Source organism: Carassius gibelio, chromosome A2 (genome assembly GCF_023724105.1).
Source record: "Carassius gibelio isolate Cgi1373 ecotype wild population from Czech Republic chromosome A2, carGib1.2-hapl.c, whole genome shotgun sequence".
Classification (NCBI taxonomy): Eukaryota; Metazoa; Chordata; class Actinopteri; order Cypriniformes; family Cyprinidae; genus Carassius; species Carassius gibelio.
In genome coordinates, this window is record NC_068372.1 from 21,766,163 (window position 1) to 21,788,955 (window position 22,793).

Genomic DNA, 22,793 nt, shown 5'->3' on the forward strand with positions numbered 1-22,793 from the left:
ATATACATACACTACCATTCAAAAAACAATAGTACATTTATTTAGCAAGTATGCATTAGCTTCATTAAAAGTGGCAATGAAGATTTATTGCATGTTACAAATGATTTTGAAATATATTCTGTTCTGCTGAACTAGTCAAAGAGTTTTTGAACACTGATAATAATTAGAAAAGCACCAAATCAACATATTAGAATGGTTTCTGAAGGATCATGTGACACTGAAGTCTAGAGTAATAGCTTTGCCATCTTAAAATAGAAACGTAATTTTAAATATAATAATGTTTCCCAGTTTTACTGTATTTTTAACAAAAAAAAAACATTTATTTTCTAAACCTTTCTTTTTCCACCTCTGCAGCGTGTTCGTGCTCTCCGTACGGGACAGTGGACAGCAAGACGACCTGCTCTCAGGTGATGGGTCAGTGTCAGTGTCTTCCCCATGTCATTGACAGAGACTGCAGTGCGTGTGAGCCTGGTTTCTACAACCTTCAGAGCGGCAAGGGCTGTGAACGGTATTTGGTTTATTTCTCTCTCTCTCATTTTCTTAATGATATAGGATCGACAGAACTGCAAGTTTTTTAAAACGAATCTTTCAATTTGTTTCCCCAGATGCAACTGCGACCCTATCGGCTCCACAAACGGTCAGTGTGATATCGTTAGAGGCCAATGCGAGTGTCAGCCAGGGGTCACAGGACAACACTGTGAGCGCTGTGAGGTCAACTTCTTTGGATTCAGTTCGTCGGGTTGCAAACGTACGGTGTCCTGCTCTTTTGCCTTTCTACAGCAGTTCTGCTAAATGCACAATTGCTTTAGAATTGATCTTGTATCTTAGATCTGTTCCATTTACCATTGGTTTGGTTTTGCAGCTTGCGACTGTGACCCAGAAGGCTCAGAGTCTGCTCAGTGCAAGGAAAACGGGCGTTGTCAGTGTCGCCCAGGCTTCGTGGGAGCTCGCTGCGACATGTGTGAGGAGAACTACTTCTACAACCGCTCCACACCAGGTTGTCAGCAGTGTCCCAGCTGTTACAGCCTGGTCAGAGACAAGGTTAGAGATCATCTTATGAACACGGGACTTTCCGTTTCATAACAGAACAGATAACTCCTTATACCTCAGATTTTTATTTTCTTCTCTTTACAGGTGAACCAGCAGAGACAGAAGCTCCATGAGCTACAGAATTTGATTGATAATCTGGACAATACTGAGAATACAGTGAGTGACAAGGCCTTCGAGGAAAGACTGAAGGAGGCAGAGAAAACAATAATGGACTTACTGCAAGAGGCTCAGGCTAGCAAAGGTATCGTCTGACAGTGTAACAAGTTTCGAAAAATATATATATATTTTAAAGGCATATAAAACAATTACTTATATTTTTACTTGATAATAGAGCAGATATATTTCACTTTACATGATTATAATTATAATCTTTAACTATTATAATGCAGAAGTGGATAAAGGCCTTTTGGACCGTCTAAACAACATCAACAAGACCCTGAACAACCAGTGGAACCGACTGCAGAACATCAAGATCACCGTGGACAGCACAGGAACGCAGGCAGATCGTGCACGGAAGCGAGTCCACGACGCAGAGGACCTGATCAACACCGCTAGAGAGGAGCTGAACAAAGCCAAGGAGGCCATCAGTAAAGTGGTGAGATTTCTACCGCACCGCCAAGAGAGAAAACAGTAATATCCCACAAATACCTTCAGCTAATGGCAGCGGAGGCCATTGAAATGTCTGTTTTTTTTCATCCTTATCATCTGTTTCTGTAGGATATTAAAATCCCCACAACCTCTGGAGATCCAAACAATATGACACTTCTGGCAGAAGAAGCCCGCGTACTGTCCGAAAAGTGAGTTACAGTATTTCACGCTGTGTTAATAATGATTTTTCATACCACCTACTACAGTTTTATTCAGTATTTTTCTATGGCTCTTTGCACAGACATAAAGCAGATGCTGATCAGATCGAGAAGATCGCAAAGGACGCCAATGACACTTCCACGAAGGCCTATAATATGCTGAAGAAGGCGCTCGATGGCGAGAACAAGACGAGCAACGACATTGATGAACTCAACAGGAAGTATGTCTTGGACGTCACATTAAATGCGACTTTCATGTCTTATCAATATTCTTGTATCAAATAGGAAAGTATCAAAGATTTTAAATGCAGTTGGTCGTGCTTTACAACTAAATTGCTGTTCGTATGTGCGCAGATACGTCGAAGCAAAGGATCTAGCCAAGAACCTGGAGAAACAGGCTGCTAAAATACAAGCTGAAGCAGAAGAGGCAGGAGACAAAGCTTTGAAGATCTACGCCAACCTGACCAGCTTGCCCCGAATCGACACCAAAACATTAGAGGTGCTGACTTCATGATGTTTTATCATTCTTACTGAATTTGCACAATCGGCGTGGATGCATCTATAATCCGGTCTCTTGAATTTATCTCAGAATGAGGCCAATAAGATAAAGAAGGAGGCATCAGACCTGGACAAACTAATAGACAAGACTGAGAAGGAGTACAATGACCTGAGAGAGGACCTGAGGGGCAAAGAGACGGAGGTCCGCAAACTACTGGAAAAAGGAAAAACTGAGCAACAGGTACGAATGCTTTTTGACTTTTAATGTACTTGTTTTGTTTGGAATTAGTTTAAAGATTTTGAAGAAATGGTAAGAATATTTAGTTGCTGTTCAGTTTAGCAGTTCTTTCACACGTTTGATATGTAATAGTCAAACACATGCAATGAGGCACAGGAGTTTCTTAAATGATGCTGATAAGAGACAAGCGATAGTCCATAGTCTCATCTTAATCTGATTGAGTTCAATGTTAAGAGCTGAACCATGACACAATTCTTAAGAAATCTGCTCGCAGTGTGAGTTATTTTTGCAGTGTTTGATGAAGGTTGGCATTTCAGGAAGAGCATTTACATGATTACTTTTAGACTAAAATATATATCGCGTATTTGTTCCCCCGCTGTATTGCTATTCATTCTCATAAGTAATTATGTTCATGATGAAAGTCCAAAACTTCACCTTCTGAATGGTAGCCAGACAAGGCATTGAAGAGAGCGGTGTAAGAACTCAACCATTCTTGTGTTTTCCATCTCTCGTTCCGCTTCGGACTTCTTCAGACAGCTGATCAGTTGCTGGCTCGTGCGGACGCAGCAAAGGCCTTGGCTGAGGAGGCAGCAAAAAAAGGCACCGCTACCTTCCGAGAGGCCCAGGACATTCTGAACAACCTCAGAGGTGAGAGCTCTTAAGAGAGAGAGAGAGAGAGAGAGGAGGAATAAATAAAGATCTAAACATCAAAGTAAATACGTGTTTAAAAATGTATTTATTAATATTTGTCTTTCTTTCAGATTTTGACAAGAGAGTCAATGACAACAAAACTGCTGCTGAGGATGCCATGAGGCGAATCCCAGAAATCAATGCGACAATCAATGAAGCCAATGAGAAGACCCGACGGGCCGAGGCGGCTTTAGGCAACGCAGCTGCAGATGCTAAAGAAGCTAAAACGAAGGCAGAGGAAGCTGAGAAAATAGCTAATGATGTGCAGAAGGTATGTGTTGAGTTTCAAATGAAGAATATCAAAAACATACAAAAGTTGTGGGATGTCTGTGAACTTATCAGACTGTGCCTTTATTTGATTTGCCCTTTTTTTTTATCAGGGTTCAGCAAAGACAAAGACGGATGCAGAAAAAGCTTTTGAAGACACCATGAAACTGGATGGAGAGGTGAACAGCATGATGGACCAGCTCACAGCTGCTGAGAAAGAGCTAGAGAAGAAGAAAGCTGAAGCAGATGCTGACATGATGATGGCAGCCATGGTGGGTTATGGCCTGGACTAAATGTGTGCGATTTGTTTTAAAATCGTGTTATAGACATTGAATTTACTTTGCTCTCCTTCACAGGCATCTAATAACGCTAAAGAAGCTGAGGAAAATGCCAAAAAAGCCAAAACTGCTGTCAAGACAGTGCTGGGCACAATCAATGAATTATTAAAGCAGCTCAGTAAGACACATGATTAATAATTAATTTTTTTTTTTTTTGTGGCAGACATAACCAATAATTGAAACCATGAAAGATTTCATCTACTTTCCTTGATGCCTGTTTAAAGATGTGTGTTATGCGTTATCATGATATTTTATTCTAGCTTAGTTTTTTTCAGTGATTGACATATTTTAACCAATTAAAACTATTCACGGTTGTTTACAGTAATTGAAATAAAGATTTAATAAAATTTAAATATGAAATGGAAACTATAAGTGTTGCTTTGTAAACTAACGGTTTGGGGTGCTAAAATTGCTTAAACTTTAAAAAAACTTTAAAAAAAAAATATTCATTTTTAGCTTATACCACTGTTGGGAATGATGATCATTTTATTTTCCTTGTTATACTGCGCAAGAAGAATGCACTTCTGTGAAATGTGTGGCGACTTAAACACCTTAATATAACACCACCTCATCCTCTTCCAGACAACATCGATAAGGTGGATCTGAGCAAGCTGAATCAGATCGAAAACGCTCTGAAAGATGCCAAGGACAAGATGGCAGGAAGTGAGCTGGACAAGAAGCTGAAGGAGCTGAACGACATCGCTAAGAGCCAGGAGGACATGATCAGCGACTACGACCGTCAGATCCAAGACATTCGAAAGGACATCATGAACCTCAACGACATCAAGAACACTCTGCCAGAAGGCTGCTTCAACACTCCGTCTCTGGAGCGGCCTTAACCTCTTCACGCCACACCGCTACGTCTGCCTTACACTCCCTGTGTTCTTCAGCATCCCTCGCCACCAAAACAGCCCTTGTTTTGTTTCAGATTCTTTTACTTGCATTTTATTTCCTTTTATTAGGTTACTGTTTGTTTGTATTTCTGTACGTTTCTTCAAAATCATGTTTTACAAACAGAAGACAAAAGCAGCTTTTAATCTTTTGATATGCAGAAATGCTATGTGAAGAGGAATGGCCATGTGTGTGTGTGTGTGTGTGTGTGTGTGTGTGTGTGTGTGTGTGTGTGTGTGTGTGTGTGTGTGTGTGTTTGTCTGTATTTGTGTGTGCATGAGCTGTTAGGGGCCTCGAGTTGAACCCTCATGACTGCACCACTTCCGGCTCTTCCTCTCAAATCTCTTGTCTTTAAAACCGAATCAAAATTCCGACCTAATCAGAAGTCAAGACGTTTGTTTGAGGACGTTTGCTACTTAATCATTGGTAACGCTACTTGCTCAAAGCTAACAGTGAAGGAATCTTAATTTGTTCGCACTGCACATCTTCTTCGCCCCTCGTGCTAGATTTGGTAATGCGAGTGAGTCGAACACGTAAACACAGTATTTCAGTTCATGTGTATATAAATAGTTCAGTACTAAAAGTCCCTGCATGGCTCCGCTGACTTCATACATTTCATGGTTGCGACACATTTCAGTTGTGTATTTGTTTAGATTTTTTTCAGACGCTGCTGCTTTATTAAAGGTGTCCTGCGAACCACATTAACATGAGCAAAACTCAACACTATGCAACTTTGTACACTGGCGTAGCAAGACTTTTATCTGATACACTGGTGCTAAGAATTATTTCAAATGTTATATTTTTGTGTGAATGTTTTTTTGTTTCTTCTTCTTCTTCTTTTTTATTATAATATAGAGTTGAGGAACTGTTATTTGTGTAAATATGCTTAAATGATTCAGGAACGGCTGATTTTTGAATCCAAGACCTAACCAGCCACCACGAGAAAAAATTAAATAATCAGCCAAAACTTCTGCGTAATATATATAATTTTATATATATATATATAATATGTTCTGTGGTATAATACGCTTGCCTGTATACATGGCTCAGTGTTGCATCATAGCTATATCATGTATTTTATTTGTGGCTAATTTTCAGCGGATGGTGGTGCGTAATGTCTTGACCCTTTAATTTGCACACCCCCAAAACATCCATTTATGTCTCAAAATGTCATATTTATCAGAATGATTTGCTTTACTTGAGATGGTAAGCTTAATCACATGTTGCTAGCTAACCATCTCTTTAGTGCCTAAACACTTGGACGTAATCTTCTTAAAATGTGGACGTTGCATCTTAAGTTAAAGAGATCTTTTGAAATCCAAATAATGGTTTAGAACACTTCACTGTTTGTTTCTCTCAGTTACCGCATCCATATTTTCTTTAGTTACAGTCTCACTGGTTTGCTACATTGAGCGGTTCCTCAGCCAGCATTGCGAGAGATTCAACTATGGAAAGTGCCACTGTAAAGCATTAGATTAGATCTAGACCTCTCCTCTCTACCACTGTGGACATAAGTGCAACACGTACACGTTTATGTATAAAACAGTATTTTTAATTTATAAAGTATCAAGTATTTGTGATCTGTAGTTAGAGTATGTGTTTGCTGCACAGTCTTGATGTGGTCCTTTGGTTCTAGAGAGCGTCATGGTTTTTAAAGACTCCCTTCCCTCTGTTTTAATCAAGGCATTGACAAACACTCACCCAAAGGACCTGACACACCTCTGCTTGTTACCTATTTGACTGTAAATTCAATCATAACATTTGAATAATAAACAGTGGTTATTACAGGACTCCCTGATGTGTGATTCTGTGTTGTATTTTTACTTTTTTAGAGTATGTGTGATTCAGTGACTCGGGTTTAAAACTTTTTGCAGTTAAGAATCACCAAATATTATGATCATGCAAGGAAACTCTTTTCTAAAATATAAATGTTAAACTGTATGAAACTAACTTTTTTCATTTATGGATTTGGCAGTCACATTAGTTACACATTTGATCTATTCTCGCTTTCCCTGGGATATATATATATACATATTAGTTATTTCCTATTATTAAAAGCTAGGGCTGCCAAAGGAATAAAATAATTAACATGATTCACATGATTTTTAACAGTTTTTGGAAAGCAGAAGGGAATAGTAATAAAAACACATACAAATAAAGTGTTAAATTCAAAAGTTTGCCATTTGTAAAAAAAAAAAAAAAAAAAAAAAATTATTTTAATAAGCAATGATGGTTTCATGGTATCCACAAAAGATTAAGTATCTGTTCTCAACTTCTTGACAAAAAAAAAAAATATATATATATATATATATATATATATATATATATATATATTTATTTATTTTTTATTTATTTATTTATTTTTTTTTTTTTTGAGCACCAAATCATACTGGAATCATTTCTGAAGGATCATGTGACACTGAAGTCTGGAGTAATAGCAGTCACAGGAACAAATTACATTTTGAAATATATTAAAATATAAATATTTTATATTTCACATTTTTACAGAATTTTTGATCAAAATAATGCTGCTGTGTTGGCAGTAAGAGACTTCCTTCAAATACAAATACAACCTTCTACAGCACCCTCTTGTGGTCTTGTATGGCTCCCTGGACCCTGTTTGAAATCCTCTGCCGAAGATTATTTAAAGTAGATTAATTAAATGCATAATTGCACCAATTATTTGCAAATAAGTCAAAATTATTTTTCAGATCATAAGTCTTTAGTGTACAGCATATTTAAACATGTTCATATAATAGCAGTGCAGTTCAACAGTAATGTGTAGGCCTATCTGTGTCTTTATTGATGTGTAGGAAATGACACATCACCGAATTAGTAGGTTTTCAGTGTTATTCGCTCATCTGATACAAAATCAGCGCTATTACCAATATCATTCCTAACTACATTTGGTAAGACTTTGCCATGAATCAGCGGCCATCATCATATGCGGTTGCACTTTATTAAATGTGTTTTTCTCCTCCACAAGCCTGGAAGTACAAAATGTGAACTAGACACATAATGAAAAGCATTGTGCCAGTTTTGGCCATAACAGAGTTTCCAAAAGTCATTTACATCTTTAACATAAGGCTCTCTCTTTTAAGATGCTGGCAGTCATAACTGTAAAAAACTGAAATAAAGAGGGGTTTTCTCTAAATCTATCAGACTGATGACTAGATTTAAAGGAACAATCCTCTGCAGAGTCAAGTCCTTGATTCAGTCGAACCAAATGAGTTCATTAGAACTTTTATAGTCACACAACTGGATTTAAATCTTTATTATAAAAAATGACTGCTTGAATGAAGTTTGTTCTTTATTCTATATATCTGTAGCCTAGTTTTATCATTTAAAACAAACCTCTTTTGTGAAATGTTTTGTTTAGAATGACAGTGCTGAATGTTAAATAATATAAAGTGATATTTTACAAAGATGCCACATTATATATTAATTCAGTGACATTGTTACATTTTTAAATGACATAAATGTATATGCTCTCCGATACAGTACAATCAGTACAAAATCTATGGAGGACATCAAATTTGCAGTGTTTTCTTGATGTAGCCTATAACTGAAAGGCAGGTTATTATTTGTATTTGTATTGTCCTCAGTGATCTATGAGAGAGCTTATGAGACTCCTCTCTCTTGCTCTATCTTCTCTCTGTGTTTCTTATCCTGTCCGGTTAAAGTGTGTGTGAGGGTGTGGTGCTGGCAGCGTCCTGCGAGAGGTAGACAGGGTGTGCTTCACACAGCCCTATGCTGTTCTCTGTGGCCGGAGCATGTTTACCTGCAGAGTTTAGGTGGGGCTCACTGCGTCTGTGTGAGGAACAAGGTGTGGACAATAAAGATGTGTGGCTCTGGATGTTTGGGTGTGTTTTGGTAATGCGTAGCTGAGACAACTCTGACTCAGCCCAGCGTCTTTCCTTTCCTCTCAGAGAGTTCGTGACAGGGCGTAGCCAGTTGCACACAGTAGAAAATTCATTGCCCTCAGGCCGTGGATTTTTTTATGACTCCAGTATATTTGACTGTTCTATAGTGTCTCTTCCTGTGCGGTTCAGTTTGTGCCGGTATTTTAATGACAGCTGTGGCTTTGATATCTAAGCAATGGTCAAAGATCTAATGTTTTTTTTCTTTACAACTAATTTTGAATATAGGGCCTACTGTATATAACTAAAAAGATGCCAAATTGGATATAAATGAATGCCACATTAAGTCAGTGTTTGTGTAAACAGTTCAACACAACCGTGATTCATTGTCAAAACAAGTATTATACAATTTGTAAACCACAAACACTAAGTACTAAATAAGTTAAATAAGATGTACTGAAAGTTTTTGTGGCCTAACATACAATGTTATATTATTGTGGATATTTTATTCTTGTTTAATATGCCTGTAGATGATTGTGCGTTACAGCAAACTGCAATCTCAGACTGTTTGCGATTGCTCCATTTCTATGGCTGCGGTTTGGTGGATTGGTCTTCAGTTGGGTGTGATTCTCTCATTCTCTTGCCATGAGATCAACTCCTAATAAGTAATGTCCTAACAACAATAATAATAATTTAAATAATAGATATTTTAAGATTTCTAAAGAGGACAAAGTTTTGGCATAAGCAATTTGGAACCAACTTTAGGCTACTTAACTTTTGGCTGCCAAATTAAAGTCTATTCTTGTATTGTTTTTATTTTTTGTTGTTTTACATTTGTCATTTTTAATATTTTGTTCACTCTCTCTATATATATTTAAACGTTTTTAGTAGGCCTACTTTATACTTGACATTTTAATGGCATATAATTTTTTTTTAAATGTGTTTATCTTCTTTTGCCTGTTTCATATTTAGTGTATAATTTTATTGATAACACTACTATGGATCTTATGTCTATTAGGCCTGCACACAGTCTCAAGCATCAATATCCTAGTTTTAATATCAGATCCAAATAAGCTGAAGCAGTGATGAACAATGGGTTTATTGTTCTGGTGCTGAAGTTATAGGGTTTTAATCAAACACGTCTTTATGTGAGGAATGGCATGAGACATTTCTTATCAGGCGCATATGCCCTGTGAATCACTCATGAGTAAATGAACAGTTAAGACAGGGAGCTTGACGTGCCCGCGCTTGTCAGATGGGAAGTTTTTAAGTGCGCGTGCAGGGATCAGCTGGCAGAAGCGTCAGGTGTCCGTCTCATCGCACCCAGGACTAACGGACCGCAAGTATCCTTAATATCCACAGACATTATAAAAGAGAGAACCTTGCATTAAATCTTGTTTCTTGGATGCGGAAAATGAAGATCAGTTGGATCTTTCTTTGCGCGGTTTGCATCTGGTCTTCAGTTCACGGAACAGTCAGATGTAAGTAAAGTTTGACTGCCTGTTAATTCATTTTTAGACATTCAGAGATTGCAGACAGCTGGTACAAGTTTTATTATTATTTTTTTTTCCATATCTGATTCAGTCCAAGCAAGCTATTTTAAGGTGTGAAAGTGAGACAGCTAGTACAATAAGTTTGTGTATTTAACATTTCTTCATATTTTTCTCTGTTTTAAATTGAACAGTGTATACCATGGTATGGTATTGAGTGGCTAATCCATTTGGCATCATATTTTAAAACAACATTAGTGACAAAAAAGTGTCCCACTTTATCTGTATTTACAATAGATTATAATTACAGAGTACAGTGAATTGCAGTGTAACAAAATATAACATCATATAACAATCAGATCATAATAGTCTAATGATAACCAAAATAATACACCCGCCCAAATTCTTAAGTAATTCAAATTCCTTAATTATTATATATGATATGTTTATGACTTAATTCATTCAAACTGAAAGATGGATTTTTCTAAATGTATTTTTGTTGTAGCAATTTGTTGGAGGAAAATTTAATTAGAGCCCAATTCTTTGTAAAAATATGATACAGTTGCCCCGCGTCCTGCTGCTTTTTCTGTGTTAGGATTCCTTATCAAGTAAAAAGACGCTCATATTTTTTTTCCCATTCTTCAATGATATCATATATAGCCATTTTATTAGAAACACCATTGAGGCAGTGTTAACAAGCATTTTCAATTCCAGCGTAATAGGCTACTTCATAATGTAGTGTTGTGATGTACAACTAGATGAGTAAAGCTTGAGAACCAACTCTGAGGTTGGCTTGAGAAAGCCTAGCCTGAAAGTTTGAAGTTTAAAAAGTTTAGATAGATAGATTAGGCTGATGTTGTTAACATGTTTTTTACATGATTAACATGTTTTAAGCAGTTAGCCTGTTGTTAGCATGTTGCTATCATGCATCTAGCATGATTAGAACGTTGTTAACATGTTTATAGCATGATTAGCATGTTGCTATCATGTTTAATCATGGCTGCATCAGAAAACTTAGGAAGGTGACTTGCTGCCTCCCTGGCAGTGTTTTTGCACGAAGGCACCCCATGAAACTGATTTTGGACAGGCTTCTGAGGCGGAGTAATGGTTTAATGAACTATAGCAAAATATAGAGAGCTTTGGGGTAGGATTACTAGTGGATTTTTAATTACTGCAATATTAATTTATTCATGGAAATTGCATAAAAAGTGGAAAACGTTGATCAAAAACATACATTTACACACAAACTGACCACCGACCGCAACTTCAGACGCCATCTTTATTTTTTGGCTTAACTGTCACAGAATGGAACGCACAGGATTGTGAGATAACCAAATCAGCAATGGATTCATCTCTACTGCCTTCAAAAATCGGCCAGATGAAGGCATCCCAGGAAACAGCAACTGAAGCTAACATTGAATTCAGATGTGCCTTGATGCCTTCCTACCTTGGAATGCGTCCTCCGAAGACAGCATTTTTTCAGTTTTCGGATGCAGATCAGTTAGAAAAGGTATAACACTCTGAGTCAGAACGGTCTGAAGGTCTGAACTGAGTTTAGTGGTTGTAGCTTCTAGCTCTAGGAGGAGTTAGTGCTCAAACATTAGCTCAGAAGATGAATGCACTATAAGTCGCTTTGGATAAAAGCGTCTGCTAAATGTATAAACATAAACTTTAATATTAAAATATAAAATAAAAACTTTTTGAAAAAAAATAATAATAATAATAATTAAAAATTTAAAAAAAATTGTCCTGGGGCCCTGTAAAGATGACTGTTGTCTAACAGCTGGGTAGTTTTGTCTCTCATTGAGAGGCTGTTGTTGCTGCCTGCCTGTGTTGCTCACCTGTGAGGGACCCTGATGTTGCCCCGTTAGGAGGAATGGAATGTCTGTGTTCTGAGTGGATAAGGTTTGGTTCATGCTGACTTATATTACCTCATTATACCTTTTCGATAAATTGCCTACAAGAGTGAGCTTGTCCTACTCACAAAGCCTGTCTATTATCTAACATACATAATCGTCTGTGTGTTCAGCACACTGTGGGCCTGGTTGAACATGGACTTGGTTGTTTTATTGCAGGTAATCCTACATGATCTAATGTGTTTACACAGCTGAGGGCATTTCTTCTTCCCATTGAAAAGATGTCCACCTATGGATGTCTTTCAGATACTTTTTGATCCCCAGACATGTGCGGTTTTCTTATTGTATTCTGCAGTAGCTTATTATTTGTGGGTTTCAGTAATTGTCCATATAATATCTTGGAGAGTGAGTGAGTATAGCTTAGGGTGGGGTGTGATTTTCTGCATTTGTGGAAAATAGGTAAGGTATAAAACTTTTATAGGGATATTTCTTTCCCTTGCTCGCAGCAATAATACTAAAAACTTGACTGGCGCCAGTTAACTTTGACAATTTACAGTGATACTATATTTTTGAAGACTGTAAAGTGTCTACTTATTCAGCAGATTCCTTAACCACAAAACATCTTAATGGGTGCCTGCTTTGAACAGAAAAAAAGTTGGCACTAAGTAACTTATCTTGACATGTTGTCTTGCAGCCTCCTCCGCCTGTTCATGTCATGGTCAGGCACAATTCTGCAGAGAAGATCATCTGGGATTCTACTGTATAAACTGCCAGGGAAACACCGAAGGGCGGCACTGTGAAAACTGTAAGGAAGGATACTTCCACCAGAGGGCAGGAGACAACTGTGTGCCCTGCACCTGCAACACGGCAGGTGAGCTGCTACTCCAAGATGTCTTTCTTTCTTTACTAAACATTGCATTGACTTTCCTTTCATGTTCCAAGTCATACAGGAAAAGAATTGTCTTTTTTTTGGGGGGGGGGGGGGGGGGGGTGTTAACATTCCTTTGCACATGATAATTTTAACGCTGAAATAAGTAAATCCACTTCAGCAACTATTAAATAGATGATGATATAGAGCTTCTGCAAAACTTGAAGTTGACAAAATTCTAAGGATTCTCACTTGTTTCTCTGACACAAAAGGTCTAGAAGCACAGTGGGAGATTTTACAGACAAACTTGTCTTGCCTTGTCTAAAAATGTCTCAGCTCCAATATATTAGATGGAAAATATCAAATCGAGCAGTATTTGCTAACAAATGACGCCAGAGGACTTTTCTCAGAACTGAGAAACTTAAAAAAAAAAACGTTTTAATTTATTTTAACCAATTGGTCCCAAGGTCATTTTTCGTGGTATGAAATCAGTTTCTTCACACTGTTGTCTTAGCAGAATAACTATCAGTATAGTTCACCATATAAAATATGAACATGTTCCTCAAAGTTTAACAACAAGAATGTGTCCAAGACTTTTGACCTTCATTTTAAACAGTATTCTTATTTTCATAGGAAATTGAATTTCACTGAATTAAAAAAACAATTTCATTGAAATATTTTGTTTATATCTTCTTTAATATAAATGATACTTGTTTTGTTATATAATACAAATACAGTTTTAATAGTTTTTATTTAATAATATAGTACATAGTATATTTAATAGTTTCCAAATAATTTTGTTTCCCTTCTATATATGCATTATCTGCGTAAAGTTGTACAAAATGCGTATACTTTGTTCTGTACAGGTTCTCAAGGACCAGTCTGCAACAATGAGGGGCGGTGTACTTGTAAACAAGGAGTTTATGGAGACAAGTGTGACCGCTGTCACGATGGCTCTCCAGTCACTGCCCGTGGATGTGAGCCTTTGAGGTGAGAACAGTGAGCCTTGCATCTCTGACCGACATCTAACTACAGTATAACTGTACAATTACTTGGTTCAATCAATGTTCTTCTCATGCAGGCTACACTGCCGGTCACGTAACAGTGGCCGTCTCACGTATAACACAGAGGAGTGCCTGCCCTGCTTTTGCAATGGCCACTCAAGTGTGTGCTCCTCAGCTGGGGGATATTCCATTCACAACATCACTTCGACTTTTGAAAACGGTGAGCTTGATGTGTAATCTCTGATTTTAGTAAACCACATTCGGTTTTAGTTGCTGGTTTAATTCAAATTGTTATCTCGTCTCACAGGACCTGAGGGCTGGCGAGCCGCAACTGTTCAAGGTGTGAAACCTTCACAAGTGCAGTTCAGGTGGTCTCCTACTCACAAAGACATTGAGGTTATCTCTAAGGAGGTCCTTCCTGTTTATCTGTTTGCTCCAGGTACGTGGATTACATTTTTTATTACTTAATATCAGTAATATACCATCAGTGATGTATTGCCATTTCCTTGACTGCTGTGCATCTGTGTTTAATGCAGCATCTTACCTGGGGAATCAGGCGTTGAGCTACGGTCAGACGCTCAACTTCTCTCTGCGTCTGGACAGAGGTGTCCGTCGTCCTTCCATCTCTGATGTTATCTTAGAAGGAGCAGGTCTTAAGGTGTCTGCTTCACTAGGAGATTTGAGAACTGTGGTGAACTGTGGCAAGAAAATCACCTACACATTCAAGTGAGTCGCGTCATTGGTAATAACCAGATCTTTGTGTTTTCTGAAGAAGTGCGAGTGGTGCTTACCTTGCCCTGGTTCCTGCCTCTGCTTAAGTCTATAGATTTTTAGGGATGCATGATATATGTGTACCATATCAGCCAATTTTAGAGATGCTTTGATTGTCCTGTTTAAAGGTCTATGATTGAGGCTGAGAATAAGTCTTTTAATGCATATTATTCTTCATAGACTGGACGAACAGCCTGGCAGCAAATGGAAACCACAGCTCTCATCCACAGAATTTCAAACACTCCTGAGCAACCTTACAGCCATTAAAATCAGAGGAACATTTGGTGAAAATGGTACGTCTTTAATCTCTCCACACCGATAATGTATATCACTGAGCTGCATATATTGTGGAAAGCATATATATGGATGAAAGAATTGTATATCTGCTTTCACAACAGGACGTGGTTATCTGGATGATGTCTCTCTGGTGTCAGCTAAACCGGGTCCCGGCACCCCTGCCGTCTGGGTAGAAAAGTGCAGATGCCCTGCTGGCTATGATGGACTGTTTTGTGAACGCTGTGCCACTGGATACCGGAGACGTTTCCCTGGCCAAGGCCCCCAGAGCCCCTGTGATCCCTGCTCCTGTCAGGGGGGAACCTGTGATCCAGAAACAGGTTTGTTTTTTCGGTGTTTAATGAATGTCGGTATTTCGGTTACGAAAAAGAAGCCTGAGCTGAGGAAGGTGGATTTGTTGTGTTCACAGGAGGCTGTTACTCAGCTGATGAGATACCAAATCTGCAGATGTGCCCTAGAGGTTATTATGTCAACCGCCAACAGTCCAGCTCCTGCCAGAAGTGTCCTTGTCCCGAGGGCGAGGCTTGCTATATTATTCCAGGAAGCCAGGAGGTGATGTGTGTTCGCTGTTCCCAGGGGACTACAGGTGAGGAACACGAAGGAAACATTGACGTAAATGTTCACCCAAAATTGAAAAGTCTGTTGTTATGTTCAGAAACTTGTTTCATTTCCTAGCTGTCGCTTTTCAATATAATAAAAATAGTTGGGTCTGTCTAGCTGTACGTTGTCAAAAAGCACTATATAAGTTGAATTAGAAAAGTCACGCATTAAAGAACTTTACCTTAAATTGAACTCTAAATTAACTGTTTACTAATGACACATTTTTTGAAAGGCTCTCGTTGCGAAATCTGTGATGACGGCTTCTATGGAGACCCTCTGGGAGAGTATGGCCCTCCCAGACAGTGCCAGCCTTGCCAATGTTATGGCCACGTGGACCAGAACGCTGTCGGCAACTGTGACCGGCGAACAGGGGAGTGTCGGAAGTGCCTGAGTCACAGCACCGGCCCCAAGTGTGAGAACTGTGAAGATGGATACTACCACAGTTACCCCACAGAGCCATGTCAAGGTATGGAAAAATACTCTAACTGTCAAAAGCCACAAAAAACATTGTACTAGTGAAGTAATCCTTAACAGTGACAGGTCACCTACATTTTGCTTTGTTCTCCCTGTAGCTTGTAACTGCAACCGACAGGGTTCTGTGTCAAATTCATGCAATGATAAAGGACAGTGCAAATGTAAGGAAGGTTATGATGGACTCAAGTGTGACAAATCAACATGTCCTTCCTGCTTCAACCCAGTTAAGAACAAGGTAAGAGAATGAACTGAAAACAAAATAAAGAAATACAAACTAAAAAATAAAAAATAAAAAAAAAAAAAATATATATATATATATATATATATATATATATATATATATATATATATGTATATATATATATATATATATATATATATATATATATATATATATATATATATGTATATATATATATATATATATATATATATGTATATATATATATATATATATATATATGTATATATATATATATATATATATATATATATATATATGTATATATATATATATATATATATATATATATATATATACACAGTATATATATATATAGTAAAAACTGTAAAATTTTGAAATATTAACCATGAGAAAATAACAATCAGTTAATATCATCATGTCAAAATAAGCACTTTACTCTCTACGCTGTGTGAAAGAAAAAATGAGTGAGTCCTGCTGGATTTGAGGATTGTTTATTATCTGGAGAGTGATGTAACCGTCTGATCTTGAACACTGTCTGTGTGGGTGGAATTTAATGTGCTGTTTGCCCAGGAACCAGCATGCACAAAATCCCACTGCTGTTAACTCTAGTGCATTTACAAAAGCCTGCTCACTCAAGGGGAAAAATGATTGGATTTACTAGAGTCATTTACTGTAGCGTTGGATCCAGTCCATGCACACCTGTTTGAAGTAGAGTTATATGAATAAATGGTGATGATGGTAAATAAATGATGAACATTGTGGGCTTTTTTCCCTTTTTAGATAGAGGTTTACACAAGACAGCTGCAAGACATGGAGGATTTATTTAAAGGAATTGGAGGTGATGATGCTCCAGTCAACGATGCTCAGATGGAACGGGCTATTAGTGCCGCAGAGGTCATGGTGCAAAGCCTGCAAATCAGAGCAAATGAGCTCACAAGTATGAAAATCCTTTATTTGTCTTGTTTAATTTATTGTTTTTAGTTCATTTATTGTCCGTTTTTAACACTGGCTTTTTATACCAAATAGATACAGAGAAACAGCTTCAAGATAAACTGGTGAGCATTAGCCGATCCCAGCTGAGAGAGGACAGAAAAATGGAGGCTTTGTTGACAACAGTGGATGGGATCAGAAACAAGGATCAGCAGTACAGAACAGAAGTTTCAGAAATCCGTGAACTCATCAGTGAGATCAGGTTAAAACTGCAACAGGCCAAACGGGACATCCAACAGGCCGTGAGTATTTCATCGTTTTATATGGGTGTTTGAATGTGATCTACAGATTAACTGTCACATAGAGCGTTAATAAAAATTCTCAGCATCTCCCTTATTCCCTGTATGTCTATTTCAGGAGTTTCCCTCAGGTGATGCGCTGCCAGGCGCTGACACTCTGTCTGATTTGGTTCAGAGAGCTGCTGATCTTGCTGAGCAGTAAGTCGTGTGTTATTCTCAAATGCCGCAAACAGCAAAAACAACACATGTTGAGATCCATAACTGCATGTGCATTAATAAAGCAGTTGCTTATTCAGAAAAAGCTCTAATAGTTTTCCTACAGTTTCACATGAATATCTGGTGGCTCTGAAACTTTTTTGCTTCCCAACCCAGACTTAATAGGGGACATCGGTATGAAGACATTTTTACTGTACAAAATAAAATAAAAAATTGCTATGATATCTATGCATGTTTATTATTTGCATTACATTTGTTGCCGTATTTGCATTTAGAATATTTTTTCCCTTGCTGTCCATGGAAAAAAGATTAGAACCATTGCATTAGAAATATGCCTTTAACCACTGACTAGACTTCCACAGTACATATCTTGTTGTGCAGGTCAAAAATATTTGACTGACTGAAGGGTGTTTTCTTGCCAGGCACCAAGGTGAGGCAGTGACAGTGGAGACCATTGCAGATGATTCTCTAGAAGAATCTAAGAAAGCCCTAAACCTCATTCGTGGTGTCATCAACCGAGAAAATAATGTCAAAGACGAGCTCAGAGACCTCAAAAGACAGTAAGTTGGACATAGCTTAACTTTTGTATTAGAAACACTGTTAAACCAGATAATGTTCTCCAAGTGTTTACCTTTGTTGTGCAGAGATAAAGACTGACCTTAGTTTCTAATGATGTTGTTTTCAGGTATGAAGCCGATGTAACTAAAGTGCTTGACATGGATAGGAAGGCCATTCAACTGACTGAAACGGCTGGAAAGGAGAGCGGAGTGGCTCAGAACACACTCAAACAGTTATCTGACCTGGAGAAGACACTTCCAAAGCCTCTGACGGTAGTCCGTCTTAATGAAATATATATTTTTGTAGAAGAGTTTTAGTAAAAATAGGGGAATACAGGAGATTCAAGTCTTTGTTTGAATCCCCATTCACGTCTACAATATGTTTGCTGATCATGTCTCCAAAGATACACCATAAAACAGAACAATGTGTACTATTATCGTTCTGTTTCTGCAGAAGGACATTGCTGGTGTGGTTTCCAAGTTCAACAGTCTGAAGGGCATGGTGGAGGGGAATTTATCACAGTACCAGGACTTTCAGCAGTATTTGCTCAATGAGCAGAAAGAGACAGCCGAACTGTTTGATAAGGCCAAGAGCTTCCAACAGGTAAACCTACATTCCTGACAGTGTAGATGGTTCAGAAACCAATCATTTCAAAGAACAATATGTGAAATATGTGTAATGATGTAATGACTGAAAATGAGCTTGATGTTATGTCGATAAGAAAAAATCTAAAATTGGCAACAATGCTTATATATCTCTGTGCATAGATTGACCTTTAATGACTGTTCATGGGTTGACGGGAAAATTAACAATTGTTTTAACTTGATTTAAGGTTCAAGACAAACTTTTTGCCAGGGCAAATGCAGCAGAAGCAGTTCAAAATAAATCTCTGGAAATCTTTGCCAACAACATAGGTAGCCTGGATAAGACACTTGAGACACTCAAAGGTAAAGATGAACACTAGACTTCTATAAGCTATTAAATATTATGCATGCACTTCAGTTGATAAATGAAAAGAGACATTGTGCTTCATGATAATATCCCCCAAAGGGCGCATATATAAGTTAAAAAGAAGCGGCCCCAGAATAGAGCCTTGAGGTACTCCACTAATAATTGGGGCAGATGATGAGGAAAACTTGCCTAGCTCTACAGAAAAAGACCTTTGAGATATGAGCTAAACCATTGTAAGGCTGTGCCCCTGATACCAATCTGATGTTCTAAACGACAAAAAAGAACTTATGATCCATGGTATCAAAGGCAGCTGTAAGATCCAGTAAAATCAACCGCCACTAAAATATCATTGAGCACTTTAAGCAAAGCAGACTCCATACTGTGATAAGTAGTGAACCCAGATTGAAAAGGTTCTAATAAATTAGCTGTATTTAAGAATGTGATCAGTTGTAACAACTTTTTCTAAAAGCTTTGACAAAAATGATAACTTTGAGACAGACTGAAAATTGTTAAATGAACTTTCATCCAAACCATATTACATCATTTTATGTATTGTAATTTATGTATCCCAATAAACATATCTTTAAAAAAAGATAATTTCATCTGCAGTCCCTGTTATTATTAGAATAACTGTGTTTGATTGAAAAATATTTGAAATATAATTTTTTTCTGTGATAGCGATGCTGAGTTTTTAGTACCCATTACTCCAGTCTTCAGTGTCACATGATTTTTCGTAATCAGTTTTAAAAATAGACGTGATACATTTTTCAGAATTCTCAGATGAATAGAAAGATAAAAAAAACAGCAGTGATTAGAAATAGAAATATTTTGTATTGTAATAAATGTCTTTTACATTTGCTTTTGATCATTTTAATGCATCCTTTCTGAATAAAAGTATTAATAATAAAAAAATCTTACCTACCTGACCTTTTAAGCAGTAGTGTATATATCTCCAGATAATGTCCTGTAATTATTTAAACTATCCAACACAATTAACCTTATCTATAAAAAATATGCATTTCTCTGTTGTGTCTTTATTCAGGATTTGATGACCAGATCAGTGGTAATAAGGATCTGGCAGATGCCGCTATTCGAAAACTTCCTGCCATCAATGCCACCATCCAGAAGGCCAAAGCTGACAACGTTAAGACTCAGGACATTCTGGATGCAATGTCTGCTCACTTCAATGATGCTCAGGATACTATCAACACTCTTAAAAGCACTGCAAACAAACTGGAGGTATGACGACCTGTTACCTTGAGTGCTCATCCATTTATTATGTAAAAACAGTATTCGTGCCAGTGCCATTAAGATTTCACAGATAGAGCAGTTCAGCTTCTCACAGTGTCTCTCCCTAGCTGTACTAAATGACCCCAATTGAGCAGGTCTATTTGAGTCGTATACAGAAAGTTTTGAATGTGCTCACAGGGTTCTTGTGTGTGTCTCCACAGGGAATGTCAGATAATCTTCCGCCCTCTTTGGATATTTTGCAAGCTGCCACAAAACTGAAAAAGGATGTGGATGGACTGATGACAGAGGCATCTGTAACTAGAGACAAACTGAATGAAGAGAAAAACCAGGCAAAAGCACAGATAACTCAAGCAAAGAATGTAAGAATGTCTGCTTACATAAAACTATTTGAGAAAGATATTTGAAATCACATGTAATGTGGGGATATATGTTACATTTTCTTTTCTTTGTTGTTTAAATCAGGCTGTCTTGGAGTCCACTGGGGCACTTGAAAATGCAAAGAATGCCAGGGATGCTGTTAGTGATACTTTAAAGACAATCACTGATATTATGAGCTCAATAGGTGAGTTATAGCAATAATTCACCTCATGCTAAACATACAGTCAAGTGCAATGTGAAACTGTGTTTTTGTATTGTTTATATACTATTATAGTATAAATATTTTAAAATAGTTTTTGTTCAGTGTGTTTTCTTGTTTTGTTTTTGTTTAGTAATTTTGTTGTGCTTTTGTAATTTTAGTTTTTTGTTAATTTTCTATTTATCTTTAATTTTATTTTTACTTTAGTTTTAGTAATTTTAGTACTTTAACTTCAACTTATTTTATTTCAGCCTAGGCACCAATAATTGATTTATTTATTTATTTATTTTTTTAATATATTTTAGTGTAGATTTATTTCAGTTAACAAAAACAATTTTTAATAGCTTATTTTAGTAATATACAGTACATTTAGTAATAAAAGTGTGACCAACTTTGTCAGAGAATGTAAAACTTTTCTATAAAATGTAACTATGATAATCGCATGTCGGAAGCAGAACTAATAAATATTATTTGTTGCTAAATATATTTTCATATGCAAATTTTTATCCCAGCGCCGAGCAAGGCTTCACCATGACTGTAATACTGTTTTTCAGGAACTCCCGGGACAGTTGACGACACACGACTGGCCGAGCTAGAGGACGCCATCACTAAAAGCCGCAGTCGCGTGGAGAAGGAGCTGAAGCCCAGACTCAGGGAGCTGGAGGAGAAGGAAGCCCAGCAGAGAGCTACCATTGCAGGCATGATCACTGACATTGACACCATCCTGGCTGACATTGCCAACTTAGAGGAGATCCGTAAAAGCATTCCTAATGGCTGTTACAACATACCACCTATCGAAAGGCCTTAAAGGCTTTAGGTTACAGCAGGGCTACATCACAATGTTACATAGTTTAATCTATGAACTTACTGACCCTATGTTTTAAATAAACAGTTTTTATTGTCATAACATGATTGTGTATTGTGCGAGATAATTTTATAGTATTTATTTTTTCAGTTTAATTTGTTTTTCTAATTTTGAAAATGATTACTGTGAAGTTTGGAATGTTGTAAATGATATTTCTGTTTTGCATGATTGCCAAAGACATTTTGTTTTGGGTGATTAATAAATAATTATATACAATATCTGGAATTGTTCTAGATAAGAAGTAACATCCAGTTGTTTCTCCGTCTGCTTCAGCATCTAGTAAAAAAAATACTTTCAGTCATGAAAGAAATGCACAAACTAACAATTTCCAATCTTTTTTTTTTCATTCTTGTTGTTTTGTTTTATTAAATTCAGTGTTGTCATCAAGGACACAAGTTATTGTCATGGCAACATACTTTTTCTGTTTTTGAATGCTTATCGTACGGCCACTATAAAGTAGAAATGAATATTAGACATTATGCAAACACACTTATACGTGCTTTACACCATACACAACCAACTAAAAAAATTCTAATATTGAAGATCTCTAATTAAAATCTACAGTTTTAGCATCCTAAAAACAGAACCTTATAATCGTATATGGTGTTTTTTATGCATACAAGGAGATTTATCTTAATAATCAATTTAAAAGCAAGAGGACAATAAAAATACAAGAAACAAACTATCATCAACAATATCTATTTTTGTTGCTCATGATTTTGAATGAAGGCGTGAAGAATGCAAGGAAGCGATGAAGATTGTAGAGCTACAGAAAAATACAGCATGAAAAAATATATCATTTGTGTTGTGTTTCCCACTATTGTTAAATGAATTAACATTGAGAGAGAATTACATCTTCTAGTGATTCCTCGTATACCAGTTGCTATGGTTACTGCTCAATGAAAATGAAAACAAAATTCATGCATTTATGTTGCTAAACAAACAG

The 22,793-nt window shown here is 37.1% G+C and overlaps 2 protein-coding genes across 2 annotated transcripts in view; both read left to right on the forward strand.

Moving 5' to 3' along the window:
* LOC128030982 (laminin subunit gamma-1) overlaps positions 1–6,568 on the forward strand; it is a 51,936-nt gene extending 45,368 nt beyond the window's left edge. The window contains exons 15-28 of the mRNA XM_052619104.1: positions 355–508; positions 606–748; positions 863–1,041; positions 1,135–1,291; positions 1,440–1,645; positions 1,768–1,847; positions 1,940–2,077; positions 2,211–2,355; positions 2,446–2,595; positions 3,126–3,240; positions 3,354–3,553; positions 3,663–3,821; positions 3,906–4,005; positions 4,470–6,568. Of these exons, the coding sequence (XP_052475064.1) occupies positions 355–508; positions 606–748; positions 863–1,041; positions 1,135–1,291; positions 1,440–1,645; positions 1,768–1,847; positions 1,940–2,077; positions 2,211–2,355; positions 2,446–2,595; positions 3,126–3,240; positions 3,354–3,553; positions 3,663–3,821; positions 3,906–4,005; positions 4,470–4,726 (2,183 nt within the window). The 3' untranslated portion in view covers positions 4,727–6,568. The remainder of the gene's footprint in view (positions 1–354; positions 509–605; positions 749–862; positions 1,042–1,134; positions 1,292–1,439; positions 1,646–1,767; positions 1,848–1,939; positions 2,078–2,210; positions 2,356–2,445; positions 2,596–3,125; positions 3,241–3,353; positions 3,554–3,662; positions 3,822–3,905; positions 4,006–4,469) is intronic.
* A 3,288-nt stretch (positions 6,569–9,856) lies between these two features.
* On the forward strand, positions 9,857–22,098 carry lamc2 (laminin, gamma 2). Its single transcript, XM_052619225.1, has 22 exons — positions 9,857–10,119; positions 12,679–12,855; positions 13,719–13,842; positions 13,934–14,076; positions 14,164–14,295; positions 14,393–14,582; positions 14,808–14,920; positions 15,026–15,241; positions 15,331–15,507; positions 15,754–15,987; positions 16,094–16,230; positions 16,981–17,137; positions 17,227–17,432; positions 17,548–17,627; positions 18,068–18,205; positions 18,331–18,475; positions 18,657–18,806; positions 19,036–19,150; positions 20,197–20,393; positions 20,606–20,764; positions 20,868–20,967; positions 21,537–22,098. The coding sequence occupies exons 1-22, from the start codon at positions 10,044–10,046 to the stop codon at positions 21,788–21,790; spliced, it is 3,420 nt and encodes a 1,139-aa protein (XP_052475185.1). The 5' UTR covers positions 9,857–10,043; the 3' UTR covers positions 21,791–22,098.
* The last annotated feature ends 695 nt before the right edge of the window (positions 22,099–22,793 follow it).